This window comes from Neopelma chrysocephalum, unplaced genomic scaffold (genome assembly GCF_003984885.1).
Source record: "Neopelma chrysocephalum unplaced genomic scaffold, ASM398488v2 Primary Assembly neopelma1_65c, whole genome shotgun sequence".
NCBI lineage: Eukaryota > Metazoa > Chordata > Aves > Passeriformes > Pipridae > Neopelma > Neopelma chrysocephalum.
In genome coordinates, this window is record NW_020897724.1 from 2,040,247 (window position 1) to 2,056,633 (window position 16,387).

The 16,387-nt window shown below is 42.1% G+C and overlaps 1 protein-coding gene across 4 annotated transcripts in view; it reads right to left on the reverse strand.

Moving 5' to 3' along the window:
• Positions 1–647: 647 nt before the first annotated feature.
• Positions 648–16,387, reverse strand: part of RMI2 (RecQ mediated genome instability 2) — a 29,245-nt gene continuing 13,505 nt past the window's right edge. For 2 of the 4 annotated variants that reach the window (XR_003534352.1, XR_003534350.1), the window contains exons 4-7: positions 11,675–11,783; positions 8,654–8,728; positions 7,065–7,129; positions 4,454–6,975 (exon numbers count right to left, since the gene is read on the reverse strand). Coding sequence is in view for 1 of the 4 variants with exons in the window: in XM_027684245.1 (XP_027540046.1) it covers positions 2,252–2,400; positions 2,946–3,207 (411 nt within the window). In the remaining 3 variants the exon portion in view is untranslated. Of the gene's footprint in view, positions 2,401–2,945; positions 3,222–4,453; positions 6,976–7,064; positions 7,130–8,653; positions 8,729–11,674; positions 11,784–16,387 lie in introns of those variants that run through there. The other 2 variants (XR_003534351.1, XM_027684245.1) reach the window with 2 other exon arrangements.

Here is a 16,387-nt window from a genome sequence, read left to right on the forward strand (position 1 = left end):
TGATCCCCACACTAGTCAGGAAAAAACCCTGCACTTGTTAGGATTTCCACACACATCAGATGCTGCTGTGTAAAACACGGTAGAAATCAAGTCTTCCTCTGTGGTAATTTTGTAACTGCACCCTTACAGACGTGTTTTGTAATGAAGCCAAAATTGTGTGAAATATTTCTGGAAGTTAAAGACTATTTATATCAGTTAGTGATTAAAAAAACCGCATCATCTTCTCCCCAGTCACTGAATGTCATTTCACTCCCCAGCTAAGCACACCGAGCACCTTTGAAAAAATCCTGAGGTGACAGTTGCAAGAACAAAGTAAAATGTAAGCAGGTAGAGGAAAAGATTCAGAAAAGCTCAGTCAGCAATAAACAGAAGTTTAACTAAATGTTAACTGCAGACTGCAACACTGAGCTGGACACAGACACCAAGTCTCCTAAAAGCTGCACGTAACTTATCACCGGTGATAAAGACGCCTTTTCACCCCCAATAAACATTTTAAACTACAGCCATTGCCCTCAGCTGTTGCTGGTTATCTCTGAGCTGTTCCCAGGTTATGCCCTTCATGTCCAGATCCGATCCAGCCCTACCTAAATCCAATCCAATCCTACATCAATATAACTTTTCAAATGCATTCAGTAAATACGAATCACTGCCAGATGGCAAGCCACGTTTAATTCTGTAAATTCACAGACACCAGCGAGGGTGCAGCAGTTTTAACTGTTCATTTTCAGGGTTTTTGCTGTTTATTTCCAAAGTTTTACTGCCTGGTTAGAAAGCACGGCAAGGTGAACATATTTGGAACAAGCTTCAGATTCCTTGCATAAGAAGCATTCAGATGGAAAACTATCATCAGTAAGAACAGTTGCCAGTCAACCTGCTGACCACATGGATCATTTCTAAAAGGCTACAGCATTCCACAAGTGGATTTTTTTTTCCCCAGGATTAGAAAAAGTAAATAAACCCAGACTATCAAAATTCTGTATCTCTGTCTATTTTGGTATTACGTGAGCAGGGTCTCAGAGCACAGGACTTCATTATCCTACTGTCTCTGATGTGGTCTCATGTGGAATACCAAATTCAAGGCTGGAAATTGCACTCTGAAATCCAGTCCTTCATCTGCAAAGATCTGAAATCTTTAAAGGACACTATTTAATTTCCACATGCTTTGAAAACATAACCTCACAATTAAAAAATGTATTTACCATCACCTGGTTCTCAAATTGTACTGTTCAATCAGAAATCACCTTCCTTCCTACATGCATTCCCAATTAACACAGCTATATTCCTGGACAACACAGTCCCAAACCACAAAGCTATTCCACACAGATAATGCAATATATTCTTCACGATTCAAGCTCTCTTTAGACAAAAGGGAAAATAAATAGTAGTAACATTTCTTCTTTTTAAAGGTGTTTTGATGTCATATTTTTGTGTTCTCCCACAGAAGGAAGAAAGATACATAAAAATAAAATATACTTAGAATGATTTAAACAGCTAAAAACAGCATACATTGGAACAAGACACCTTCAAAGAGAAAAATAACACTTAGGGGCAGAACACTTGTTTCATAAGGTCGTAAAAGTATTTGCATCTTGGAGAACCTATTCCAGGGAATCCTGAATCATGCCTTTTCAGTTTATTTCACTTCACTGGAACACAGGGGTCATTACTGTACCACTTTCAATATTTCAGAAACCAGAGAGGTTTTTAAGTACAAGACTCTGCTTTATGGTTACCAAGAGACATCTGTCTTACAAGTGGAGTTTATTGACGTGGTCATTACTGAAAGAGAAAATACAGGCAAAGATGTTATTTCCAACCACAATCTAAATAGACTGAAACACATTTCAGTTCATTACCTTCGCTCCAGGTATTGAGCTCACCCTGGTAACATGAGTTCTGTGCAGCCCGTGCTGCCAAGAACACCCACCCCGCTGTAGGAATGACTCCCTCAACACGTGCTCCCAGAAACAGCAACTAACACAGAAACATGGAGCATTCCTAACAGCGTGGACATCTTACTCAAAACATCAAACAGGTGTTTCTCAAATCTGTTGGTGTAAAGAGACGCTGGAAGACACGAACATTGCAGTTATTATCAGATAAGCGCTGATCCCTACACTTGACTCTGAGTCCGACTTCTCACTTTGGTTTACTCCAAGAGTAACTGGTGGTTGGTTGAAACCACAAACACACAGAATGGTCTGACACCAGGAAAGTACATTTCCAGTTATTTTAGGCAGAAAAACAGTATCTAGGGGATGACTCTCTGCAAATCCTCCACTTCAAGGCTCCACATATCCTTATGCACAGGGTTTTCGGAGAGATCTGTCATCTTTATTGCTCGAAGAACAGGCTCAGGACTGCAGGACCGCACCACACCCATCACCATTACATATTTCCCTAAAAAACAAGCAAGCGTGAAATTAAATTAACCTTTGTATATTCATTTTAATTCATAATGCAAATTATTTAAAGCCAATTACACACTGTGAATTGAAGCTGCTGACACTTGCAAGAAAACTCAAGGCATGAAGACTGTCTAAAACTGAATTTCAGGAAAAAAAAGCTTCATTATCTGTACAGCCACTTTTACAGCAGATTTGACTAGATTTTCACATACAGCAAGAGCCAAACAAGCACACAATTTTTCCCTCTAGTGCGTAAGTGGGCGGAGGGCAATTGAGAAGACTGAAAATTTATGCCAAGTGCCTGTTTGGTGCCACAACTCCTGCAGCGCCGCAGTCCAACACTTCTCCAGTCCATCTGACGCTACTCGTGAGGGGCAGAAGAAGGAAAAATAGGGGGGGGGAAAGAAATTCCTATCCCTGTTCCTGGGCTCCCGCGTGGGAAGCGACACCTCCCAGGGGCCGGGATGTGCCGAGCTCCGCTGGAACAGGCCCGGGCAGGGAAAGCGCCGCTCCGCGGGGTCCCGCCGCCCCCGGTACCTGCGCTGAGGCACGGCCGGCCCTGCGGCACCTGCTCCACGCCCAGCACGGTGAAGGCGCCGCTGGGGTCCCGCAGCCGGGCCGAGCCGCCGCGGTCGCCGCGCTGCACCTCCAGCACCGTGCCCTGCATCCACACGGCCCGCAGCGCCAGCGGCGCCCGGCCCGCCCGGCCCAGCAGCCACGTCCCGCCCTCGCCCCGCTCCGCCCGCCGCAGCTGGGCCGACAGCACCTTCACCGGCGGGCCCGCCGCCTCCCCGGCCATGCTGCGGCGGCGGCCGAGGGCGGGAAGGGCGGGGAGAGCGCAGGGCCCGCCCCGGCGGCGCCTCAGGGGGGGGCCGGAGCGCTGCGCTAACGAGGCTCCTGGGCTGCAGCTGGAGGAGCGGTGCCGTCAGCACACACCGCGCTGTGCCGGGCCTGGGGCTGTGAGAGCGGTGCCGTCGGTACACACCGCGTTGTGCCGGGCGTGGGGCTCATCGCCTGGCCCCAGGTGGTTCTCACTGACCACAGCGGCCGCACCGTGTGCCGAGCCGGCACCCCCACACCGGGATGGGGGACCCGGCGCCTGGTTGGTCCTCGCTTTACCTGAATTCGGCTCAGGATCGGCTCCTTAACGTGCAAAAACTAACGTAAAAGTCTGATTGAGTGGTTTGATACCGTTCGCTGTGACTCAGCCCCGCCCTGCAGACCCCGCTCTGCTCTTTGCCCCCAGCCGGTGTGAGCCCTCCCGAGCCATCCCGCTGCTCGATGTTTACTGCAGAGCTGATGAAGCTCCCCCGGTTTCATGAGAAAACAGGAAAAAGCCCGTGATGATTTTCCCAGGGATGCTCTCAGGATAACTTTTTATTGTATACTTATTCCACCTATGTGGAAATCTGGAGCGTAATGCACTGAAAGTATGGGGGGGGGGGGTTAAGATGGGAGGCTTTAATTCCAAGGCCCTTAAGAATTTATTTGCTGTCTGTTTATATTACAGACAGGCTAATTCGCTTTGCCGCAGCCTGAAATCCTTGAAATGTTATGGTTTCTCTTGGGTGGGTGAGTGGGTTGACATTTTCTTTAGAAAATAAGCCAAGAAATAAGCTAATGCAAAAACAGGAGGATGGAACAGAGAAAACACTCGGGAAAACCAAGGGGATGAATTAATCAGTTTCACAAGTCCTGTTACCAGCAAAAGTGCAGAACGGTTAAAAATGCACAGAGAACTGACTGCCCTGCAATCATTCTTCTTTAAAAGAACTTTTGTTCTCCACTAAAATAGCCAGTTTAAAAAAATATGGTTTTGTTTTGAGTAGCAAAATACATCAAAACCCTTTTTTTCTACTCACCCATAATGTTGTGAATTATTTATTCGTATATCTTTTTTCCAGAGATATTTTCTGTTTAGAGACATTCTGTAAATGGGACTTTATTCTTTTTATAGTGTGAGGAAGCAGTTAACTTTTTGTTACCACTTACAGTAAGAATAAAAGATAATATTGGTAATAACAATAAAAACACTGACATCTAAGCACAATACAGAACCATGTAATCTGGCAATCAAATCATATGGCTTACAGGAATAGAAAGACATTAGATGGTTACTGTATATGAATGCAAAATCTGAGCAAAGCTCATAGGAGAAGAATATTTGTAATTTATGTCCCTGAGCTGCAGTCACTTGACAGCATCAATATTTAGTTTCACATAAAAAAAAATTAATTGTGCCAAATATTGATAAAAGTATTGTATTCCTATTTGTTACTGCATAACAGGAGGGTCTAATGCTTATTAAGCCATTAAATCTACAGATGAAGGCAAGACCCCTACAAGAGTGTAATCTTCAGGAGAGACTTAAAGGTCCCTTTTACAGGATTTGCCTTCTAGAAACTGTGTTATAAGAAGGGCAGAAGCACTGGCAATCTGCACAAAATGGATTTGTTTTCCCAAACCAGAAAATCGTTGTCTCTCAGTAAAATGCAAAGTTGCACTGAATTATCTGCAAAGCTTTTACCAAAGAACTGTCTCAGCCAAGCACAGAGACACATTCTGAAGCTGCAAGGAAAGTCTGATGCCTCAACAGACTGGTTTCTGGAGGTGACCTCACAGTGATAATCCTCTGATTTAAGGGGAGCAGAGGAAGCTGAACACAGTTGGAAAAGGCAATGAGTTGGTGCCTGACAGGCTGTAAATTACAGTGTGTTAAACATGAACACATTTCCTGAGAGCACCCTGGGTGAGAGAGAGTTTTGGTTTGCACAGATTAAAAGAAAGGAATCAATCTTCTTCTGCCTGCTACTACCGTGGGTGCCTTTCTTCAAAGCAATCTTCAAGGACATTATTCCTCACACTGACGTGCATGTGAGGTGGTCACAGTATGGGTAAAATACAAAGGTCAAACTACACCTGGATAACATAGTCCAGAGCACAGCAGGAGCCAGGGCTGCCTGAATTACACTGGCACTATTTTGTTGGTATGGTGCCAAGAGACCTTAGAAAAGAATTTGACCCCAGATCTCCATGAAAAGAGATTTCCAAAGAAGCAGCAATTAGAAGTTTTCTGTCCAGCTCAGACCTGTCCATGCTCTTACTGACAGTACTACTTAAAATGGAAGAAATTCTTTCCTCCCCTCTCTAATTTTGGTAAAAGGCTGATATTACACAAGCACAAAAATCCTCCTTTCCCTTGGCCAGAAGTTCTGATCTATTACAGCCTTTCATCCTACCCAAAGGAGTTTTAAAAAATATCTCCACCCCAGTCTAAGGGTCAACGTGTACAGAAAAGGTTCTTCAATTTTATTTCTGTTTCACTTTCTAGCACTGAGAAGTCACTAACTGTGTTTCAAACAAAGTTTTAGGTTTTTGGGGTTGTTTTTAAGATTTGTACTTTGTACTAATGCATTACTCTGTAATGGAGGAGTCTGAGACTGACTGTCTTCCTTTCCTTGGTATTTCTATGAAAATTCACTGAAGGGCAACTTTTAGCACAGACAAGTATCAGGTTTCAACTTTAGAAGATCCATCCTAGTTTAGATTTATTTTCTTATACTGCGCACAGAACTACATGAAACAAACACAAGAATATAAAATTCAGTTGTTCCTGATGTTTGTTTTGTACTGCATAAAAGATGCAATGTGGACATGCTGACTGAAGTCTGGAAAACCATCTTAGTCTTTTGAGATTTTTTTTCCAGACTACCTATCACATCATCACTGAATTTAATTAATTATTTGAAATTAACAGATCAATGAGTTGGAATAAATGGGTTGGAAGTCAGTCATATTTACATCCCTAACCTGAGCTTCCGCTGCTTGTAATTTATGCTTTGGGACTGATCAGTCTGGCAGTCTTGTGTTTTTCCAGGAATTTCAAAAGACCTGGAGCCAGCAAAGTCATCTGCTGAAACAGGAAAACTCCAGATTCAAGCTGCCAAAGTTTTAGTTAGCAGGGAGCTCTGAATAAGTGGCATTTTAGAAGTGACTTGAAAAAGGTAGGTGAGTCTGAGCAGCAGACATCCTAATCCCACTACTTACAACAAGAAGAGTCTGGCCTCTCCCACAGAGTCATCCAGCCCAAACTGCACGCGAGTCACGCTAAGATAAGATGAATTAACATAACTTTCATGGCAAATCCTACTTGAGAACCTAATACAGATGCTATACATTGCATGTTAGCTTATGTTTAGTGGAATCCGCAGAGGATTACGGCAAGAGCCTTCCTGCAGCTGCCAGGAGCTGACAGCTGCACCCAGTGTGTGGCAGAGAAAAACATCATCTCCTCAGAGAGGGTGGAAAACCTCAGCTTGTACAGCCAGCCTTAGCATGAGAAATTATTTCATTGCTCTCACCATCACGCAAACTTAACCAGTTCCTGTCACTCACCACACACCCCTGCTGAGGGGAGCCTGCAGGCTATGAACACAGAGCAATGCTCTCCCACTTCGCTGACTCATTTCACTTACAAAGAATACTCAGAGGAAATGCTTAGAGAGCTCCAGTGGTGTTCTGCAGAAGTGGGTGTCACCTGTTTGCTTCTTTCCATGGTATAAATATGCTGGTATGGAACCAAAATAAATTGGTGTTCTATGGAATAGGATTATGACATGATTAAAGAAAAAAAAATAATCGTAGTCTTTACTTTACCAGTATTGCTTGCTGCTCTGGGAGTAGTCTGCAAAGCTGGCTTCCAGATGGGCTTACTCAAACTCCTGCTCAAGAAAAAAAGAACTCTTTTTAAACAAAAAATATGAATGGCATCCAAAGCGTTAGATCTTCATCCCGACTGAAGTGAAGCCAGTCGTTAGAAGATTTCATTTATTCAGCCTTTCTGCTTCATTTCACTTCATAAAAGAATTAGAGAGTCCCTATAAGCAGTGTTGGGGAATACAGATCACAGTGTCTTCCCTTGACAGCTGCTGCCTCTGCATAAATACACTCCAATTAGCATCATTAACATCCAGTTCATCCAGTGATGTGAGAGCAGAACAATTTTCCCAAAGAGAAGTAACCAGAAGAGGGGCCTTTTACTTTCAAAGTCTTAAAATCTGAGGTGTCAAATATTAGAAATATACAGAGAAGCCAGTAAGGCTGAGAAGTTACAGCCATTCCAGAGCATACATTGCCAGGATTCTGCAGTGTTCAAGGCCTCTTCAAAGATTCATGAAACAAATTTCTGGTGCTTAGTAGGGAGAGGCATTTACTAATAGTCAAATTTTCAAGCAAGCAAGATCCTTCTGAGGTCCAGTCAAAGAGCTCATCTCTCCCTACAAAGCTGATCTTGTTTAAACTGAAAGCATCAGAGCTACACCACCACCAATCAAGGTAATTTCAAATTAATAAAATGTTAGAACAGGATTAAAAGGCGTTCAGAATTTAAATATAAGACTCGGGAATTTTAAACCAATCTCACGTTACGCACACACCTGCATTAATTCAGGAAAAAGCTTAGGGAATTTTGAGATTAATATCAAGCTACTTGAATATGAAAGTTTGAGGTGAGCCTCCAAGAGTTACAGGGAGCTAGAGAGGAGAAAGCCCTCCTCTCTGTTGCTGTGTGAGGTACTATTTTGCAGAGTCTTCAGGAGATGGATGTTTAATAGCAGGTTTGGTAGTGGCTGCAGGTTACGTGACCAAGGAGACCGTCAGCTCTTTTACAGTCACTGACAATTTGTGTGAAAAGTGAATTGCCCTCACTATTCCCTATGCTTTAGCCAGTTCTGTTACTTGTATTCCCATGAGTATCACCTAGGACACATATGTGGTGCCTGTCCTTAACTAATAAAATTTTGCTCTGAGATCAGAGAATCTCCATGTAAAATGGCTGCATTTATTTTCCATGAGGCTGTGACTAAAGCTTTGTCCAGGGGTGCAGATAAAAAGGATCCTGGACTAGACACAGGTCACTAACAGCACTGGCATCCTCTTCAGAAACTGGATAGAGCAATGGTCCTCTGAGTCACCTGGTGATGGCAGAAACATCAGAGGAAGAGCAGAAATGGCCTTGAAAGGAGGAACTGCCAAGGGCTGAGCAGGAAGGCTCTGGTATTGATACTTCAGAAAGCAAAAGCAAAAATCCCAGCTGAAGGCACAGCTGGCCTTGTGCTGCTCTGCAGGGGGGACTCTGGGTGTGAATTCAGGACACACAGCTGAATGACCGAAAAAGCAAAAACAATATAAAGAGGAAATAACAGCAGTGAAACTTTTGTTTAAAGCTGCTCAGTAATAGCACTTACATGTTTTTATGTACTTAGGTGGACTGGGACCTAAAGAAGCTTGAGTTTTCAATTTCTTACATTGTGGTGTTCATTCTGTAAAGCAAGGTTCAAAACCAGAAGTAGTTACAGGCGTGGATTTACTGCCATACCCCTACACATAGCAGCTTGCTCCCCCACTACTGGCATAAATGAATGAATGAATGAATGAAAGAATGAATGAATGTTGGAAAGTTAATTTTGGATTAAAGTCATATCAGTGTACAGGCTATACAAGGCCTATTTTCATAGGTCTAAGAGAAGATATAAAATGTCAAATAAAATCACAAAGTTCTTCCTAAACCAGAACACTCAATGTATAATTGCTGAAGCATGTTTTCACATTCTCAGGCTTCTTTAATTTCTTAAAATAATCAAAAGACACAAGATTGTGTGAGCCAATGGGGAGGCATATCATCAGTTCATCTTAGAAAAACCTCTATGACCCATATGGAAATGCCACATTTTAAAATATAATTTGACATTAAAATGTCACAAACTGCCTCCACCTCTTAAGTCATTTTAATCACAGGTTCTAGTTTAGAGTCTGTACAGCACCTTATATTAAGCACTGTATTGAAGCTCTCTAATTAAGACCCATCTCTCTCCACTCAGCTCAGAATATGCTGTGTCAAATATCAATTTGATGGAATGAAGGTCAGACTTTTATTGTTGGCATTCAATGTCTTGAACAGCCATCACTGACAATTGATCCATGAGCACCTGATGGTACTCAGTTTTTGTTAAGTTAAATAAATCTACTGGTGCTCCAAGATTTTAATCACCTCATTCCATGAGACTTTAGACCTTGTGCTATGAACTACACAGCAAAACAACATGAACCGGAGGAACATACAAAGAAATTGTGAAAAGGACCTACTTCCAGGAAAAATATTAAAATAACTTTTTATGTTGAATAACCTGACCTTTCTGCTGAACTAGTGGTTGTGTGAAGACTGCAGTGAGGCAACTATATGAACACTTATGTACCTGAATGTATTTAAGCACTTATCAGTGAATTAAAAATATATGACTTTTTGTAGATGGCTGAAAGGTACATAGCTGTGCAACACAACAATTGTTTCTAAATGTAGCTCTATATAGGGCAGCCTCCAAACTAAACAACAAAACTGAGACTTGAAATTCAAATACAACCAAAAAGTGACTCTTTGGGGATTAAAAAATATTGAAGCCAACAATGCACAAGCTTTCAGCTTGTCATGAAAAGCAGCAATGAATGATAAATGCAAACCCAGTACACCCTATTTTCAAAACCTGACAAGCCCACAAAACCAGACTCGCAGTAGTGCACTCTATTGCAAAAGCCATCAGTGCTTGTTTGTTCAAAATAGAAACTGTCAATACTTTAAGAGCCAAGTAGGAGACATCAGTTCAGTGCAGATGGTGCCTAATGTCCATGCAAACGTCACACAGCACGGAGTGGCTGTGCGGAGCTGGCAGGACAGTGTGTGCACATTTTTGGTTGCACCTTTGGAGTTTGGACGTTCCAAACATCCAGCACTTACATTCAAGTCATTTCAAAATTTGCACAGGAGCATTTGGAGAGCTGTAGCTCTGCTGCAATTTGAACCAATAGGAGTTTCAGACAATAGGCACTTCAGAATGGCAAAGAGCAGTGCACGACCTCAGATTTGCAAGGCAAAGCTCATCAGAGACCTTGGGCTTCGTTGCCGGTTACAGCTTCATTTATGAGAAATCATACAGGGTGAAAGTGAAAGGCGCATATTGGTTTCTTTTTCTTATCTACAGATATCTCTGATTTGCCTATACATTCTCTAGACTCTTATAAAGATAATACTGTGATTATTAATAACCCTAACAGGTTTTTTAATTTTTGTTGTTTTCATAGATTTTAAGGCAGAGGGAGAACTGAACAGTTGACCCCACTGTTTGACACAGGCCACTGATTTATTTGCATCCTGGTGCCTCTGGCTCTTCCTTTGCTGGGAACTCAGTGGTGTGTCAGTCCACTCCAGACCACAAGAGCTTCCAGCACTCACCAGTGCAGCTGAGGAGGCTGAAGCACAGTCAGTATTGCATTCATGCTGACATTTAATGCAATGTTTTACACTCATTTCTGTGAAATCAAATACTTGGGTGAATATCTGAACAATAGCAAAAGTATTCTCCAGGCCCCTTTTTTTACCTCCATCCAGGTTGGTCAGCAACAGTTAACCAAATTGATGAAGGAATTAATAGCTTAGTGCAGACATTTTTCAAATGCAACTGGGCTGGCCCCAGTCACTGTCCAGTTCCACTGCTCCTCCCTGCCCAGTAAAATTAAGCATTCAGGTATCTATGTTAGATTCAGCAGCATAACGTGGATAGTGTTCACAAAATACTTTGGCTGGCCCAGTTAAATAACAGTATATGCTGCTTATAAAACCAGCACTGCTCTGAATCAATCACTGATTCTTCTGACTGAAGGGTGTATTTCCTCTTCTGAAGGGTCCACAGTGCCTTCTGAAAAATGCTACACAATTTGGGGCTCCTTTGGTATCAGCCCAAGTAATGGTAACTAATGACTTGCAAAAGCAAGGCTGGGAAGAACAGTCCTTATTAAGAAAGTCTCTGAAGTTTAGAGTCACAGGAGTGTTCATTTAAATAGTGCCACGTTTTACTCAAAGCTGGCAGTGTTTGATGAACATCTCTTTTGCTTGTGTCTGCTTTCCCTTCTGTTTCTTATAAATGTCATTGTACTACCCCAGATTATGGCTGGACATATGATTGTCTGGGGAAAACAGAAATTCCAGCCAAAAGAAACAGAACTGAAAGTAATTAGAAAATCTTTTTCATTCATCTTTTGATCTGTACAATAGATAGATGCATTTCCTTCTAAAGGCTGCATTTCCCAGATGTGAAACAGTAAAGCTCCCCCCACCAGTACTTCTGCAATCTTCGTCACACAGCTGTGGAGTGTTACAAACTGATAACAAAGAGTACATGTAACTCATAAAAGGAGCAGTGCCATGAAATTCTTACTCACGAACCGTGGGGAAAACTTCTGTCCTTGAATTCCAAACAGTTTGCATGTTTTACCATGTTCTCAATGTCTGTAGTCTTGCATTAAGCTCAGTTGAAGTCCTGGTACCTGAGTATAAAAGAGTGTACTATTGTTAGTTGTTTCATCAGCACAGTTACAGACAGATGCTTTAGGAGCAATGCTTTTATCTTTCCTGGTAGCTGTGTCTCATGCAGGTTCATACTGAAGAACAAGTTTCCATTACCATGTTCAATTCACTGGTTTTCATTCACACATTTATATTACCTGTAGATGTCTGAACATGTAATGCTTCAACTTAATAGCTCTAAAATTGTATCTTTGTGTTGCAGCTCTGTATAAATGGGAAAACTGTGCATTTCGGATGGTAAGAAATGAGCAGGCTCTGCATGAAAAGGCCTCTACAAAGTGGGAGGTTGTATCCTGGGTCAGCCCCAGTCCTCTGTCCCACCAAGGCAGAAGGGAGCTTCTGCTTCCTTTTCCAGCTTTTATTAAGTGCTACAGCTTGGTTGGCCACAGTTTGGCCTCTGGAAGTAGACTAGCTCTGATCATAGGAACACAAGAGCCCTGTGAAGGTGCAATGAGATGTCTAGATTGCAGACCTAGAAACTCTTGAGGTTTATCTAAGCATGTCCAAATGCCTCCTTCTGTTGCAGAGCTGTCTCATCACCCACTGCTTGGGGCTGAAGTACTTCCTGCTACCTTTTTTCCCCCCTTCCTCTCTTCTTCCTTCACTGTGCACAGACCCTGCAATAAACTTCTAATTCAAAAGGAAAGGGAACTCCTAATTGCACTGCAATTATAAAGCAACAGATGACTTATGCCTGGGACGTGATGCAGCTGCATTTCATCAGCCAGGAGTTGTTGCATAGACACAAAATATTGCATACACAAGAACTGACACAACTTTTATTTAACCCTCTGCCCTGTGAGCAAAGAGGTTGGGCATCAATTTCCAAACATGGGTTTGGTTCTCTAAATTCCCTGGAACTCAGGGCTATTTAAACTTCTTTCTACTCCAAACCTGTTGTTAAATTTAACATTTATTGTCTACTGCAGCTAAGACTGAATACTCATTTAACCCCACCAGGATATATGCTGTAACTACATTATATTCTAGGAAACTTTAATTAGTTCATGTTTTCATCTGAAATACAATTATATTTTTAAAGGCATTTTTTAACATAAAACACCAATTCAGTATTGTTTTCCTTTCCTTGGTGTTGCTACAGTTTGATTTTCATGGAACAGCTGTCAGTATTTTATCAAATTGAATGAAATAATAGGGGTTGGAAATAGTTCTCATCCCTTCAGAGACTTCATTAGAAACACTTTCTTTAAAGGGGTACCATCATCTTTTAAACCTCATCAATTTTATGCAACGGTTTGCCAGTGAGATCTTTTGTGGGAGTGTGGGTACTTTGGGCTTACATTTGGGAAATTCAGGCTCAAACCCCTTTCTGGCACAGAGGGACTCAAGGACATGCTTGTCAAGCTCATTTTGAAATTATGACCTCACACCATAAGCCTGTAGAAGGAAACATTCCCTGGTCTTCCTGTAAACTTTCTTTAGTTCACAGAAAGTCCTTCAAGAGCCATTGACCTGCAGAAAGAATGGGACTTGCCTTTAAACGTGAAGACTGGGGCACTGAATTGAGAGAGGTGAGCCACTGAATTCTGTCTCAGCCTCAAATACCACTTATGTAGCTTATCTAAGAACTGTTTAATGTACTGTACGTACCAGCACTTAGAGCAGTCACCAGAATCCAGTGTTTCCCACTCATAGGTGAGTGCTCAAGTCTCTCTTGGCTAACAAATAATCCTTGTTCCTTCTCAATGAGAAGAGACTGCTATTTAGTAGCTGAGACAACTTTCAGAAAGGGAGAAACTGAAGTTTGACTGCCCTCTTGCCAAGCAGGGACACAAACCTCACTTTTCCACATACTGAAGAGTCTTCTAAGTACTAATCAGCTGGTCCAGCAATGCTCTCCTGGCTTGCTCCATTTTTAAAGGACTGCCATTCTTCAAAGATCAACTTTTGAACAAGCTCAGAAGAGGGAAAAGCTTCAGACACACATCTATAGGCAGTAGTTCCTTACTGGCTGCTTGCATGGAATACTGGCTGCTTTGGATCTCCTTTCAAAGAAACTCAGTGCTCTCAATGTGCACCACAGAGGACCTTAAACAGGTCCAATACTTTATCTCAATGTCATGACACATTTATTTTGGCTTTTAACCTAATTAAATAGTGCAAGGTCACCAGGCAATCTGTTCCAGAGCAGGACCGAAATCCATGCTGGGCCTGTTTCCTGATCTGTAAATATAAAGCTGGTCCTCGCAAAAGGCTTTGTCATACACAGATGATGAATGTGATTTAACCAGCACATAGTATTGTTGTTCATCCAGCAAGCTTCTCTTGTCACACTTGAGAGACAAGCAGAGCAGGTCTTTGCAGTTTGAATTGCCTTGGAAAAGTATGTGTGCTTCTTGGAGTCAGATTTTCACTGTTTCCTGCATAGACATATTATACAAGTTCACTCTAATTCTGTGCAATGATTGCTGACAAAAGATGTAAATAATACATAAGAGACTCGGGGGGGGGTGAAGAGGGTGGACACTACTGAAAATAACTTGGATGATGAAGTAATCAATTGAGAAGATGAATTTTCAACACACTGACTGTGTGGAGGAATTAGAACACATTTGCAGCAATCATCCTGACTTCTCTAAAGCTCAACTCATGACAGATAATGATAGATAATTATAGAAAGATAGTAAAGATCTTGTGAATTCTGAGCCTGCAATTACTTGCACAGTAAAAAGCTGGAATTCTTTCACTAGATGTCTTCAGCATGCAGGGATGAAAACATAGTTTTCCCTCCAGCAGAGGGGGCTTGGCAGTAAGTTTTCTAAACACAAAACCAAATGATTTCTTTGGAAATTGAGTAATACTAAAATTAAACTGACTTTTGTATGAACTTGCATAGTGTTAAAGGTAAAAACAGAACTTCCTCCAAACAAGGCATTCAAATATAAACAGACACAATTCAAATTGAGTGTTGCCCTGGCTATCTTTATTTCTCTTGTTTTTCAGTGTGGCTTTTCTATTTCAGCAGAAAGCCCTTGTAGTTGTATCTGACAGGCACATTGTGCAAGTAAAAAGTTTTTTCTCCTAATTCCTTTAAAAAGCTGAGTCCAAGTTCCTATTAAATCTGTCCCTGTGAACTACTTCAATAAGTGTACAACAAAAACCCCAGAGAAGACACTGAGGTAAAGTGCTGGTGGAAAGTTTTCCAAGCCACAACAAATCTGTGTATATGAAGGCAGGACATGTCCTGTCAGTAGTCCAGGAATTTACAGCATAGTTTTCTAATTATTTGAGGCTACTCTGTAGTTTTAAACAATTGACACAAATCTGGATGGCCAAAAGAGACACTGGCAGCCTCACAGTATGGGTGAGGCCGAAACCACGGATGTGATCCAAGGTGGTGGTGTACAAAAGCACATTTAAAGCTAACACTTAGTATTATGTTGCACACAGTGTTACATAAAGACAAAAGAGTGACACAAACTTCCCTGTAAATTAAAACAGGCTGGCTAGTCTTCTGGTAAATTCCTCTTTTTCACAGTTAACTGGATTTGTCCCCCAAGGACTGTTTCCTTGTTTGATTTCAACTCACAAAGAGGAAAAGTACAGGCAATTATATTATCTTTATTACTTCTGATGAATAATTTTACTCCCCATGTGACCACTTGAATAGCACTGTTCAGTGCTGTTCACAACCAGATTCTTTTCTTTCTAATGAGAACTAGCTGCCAATTTCAATGACAGATTCTGGTAAATGTAATTATTTTCACCTCTGTGGCTCCAGCTTCTGGTGAAGGAACTATTGAAAATAATGATGCACTAGAGTAACTCAAAACGAAATTTATGCCAGATGTAGCAGAAGGTGCAAATGACTCACTATGACCAGTAAGGGTACAGCACTTTCCCTCCCTGATGTGGGCACAGGCTGTCCTGACAGAGCCACAGTCAGCAGTCCCCTTGCAGGATGCTGAGGTGCATCACTGCAGCAGCCTGGGCTCTGCCCACTCACTGCCCTCACTGGTCACTCTGGTAAGTTCTTCTCAGAAGGCAGGATCTCAGCACCCACCCTATGTTTGTGGGGTACAAGCATCACCACCCACATAGCCCCATAATTTTCCTTAAGTACTAATATACTGAAATAAAAAAGAGTATAGGGGGGTGGAGGAGGAGGAGGTGGAGGAGGAGAAGGAGAGTTCTGGTCACACTAAATCATTATTTAGTGTGGATATCAGATTGTCTGTTAAACCTTCTATTTGGAGGTGGATGTACTATGTACTGACATACTATTTCTGGTGTTGCTGGTAGATGAGAAAGGGGTTTACAGCAGTTCATTCGGAGGAAGGGGGATGTGGCAGGTCACTGTGTGTCCTCAGTCCCCAAACCAGGGTCCCATTTAATGGCACCTGCTCTGATAGATGGTGAGCCCCAGGCCCTCCTGCCTTTGAGTCCCCTCATTAATACCACATCTTCAACACTTCCACCCACTGGTATCAGTTCTCCCAGTCTTTGGACCTGGTGTCCTCCACATCCCTTACCCCACTTCTCCAAACCCATTCCTAAACCTCTTTCTTCTCTGTAGAGCTGCCTTTCTTCTCACAAAATTAAA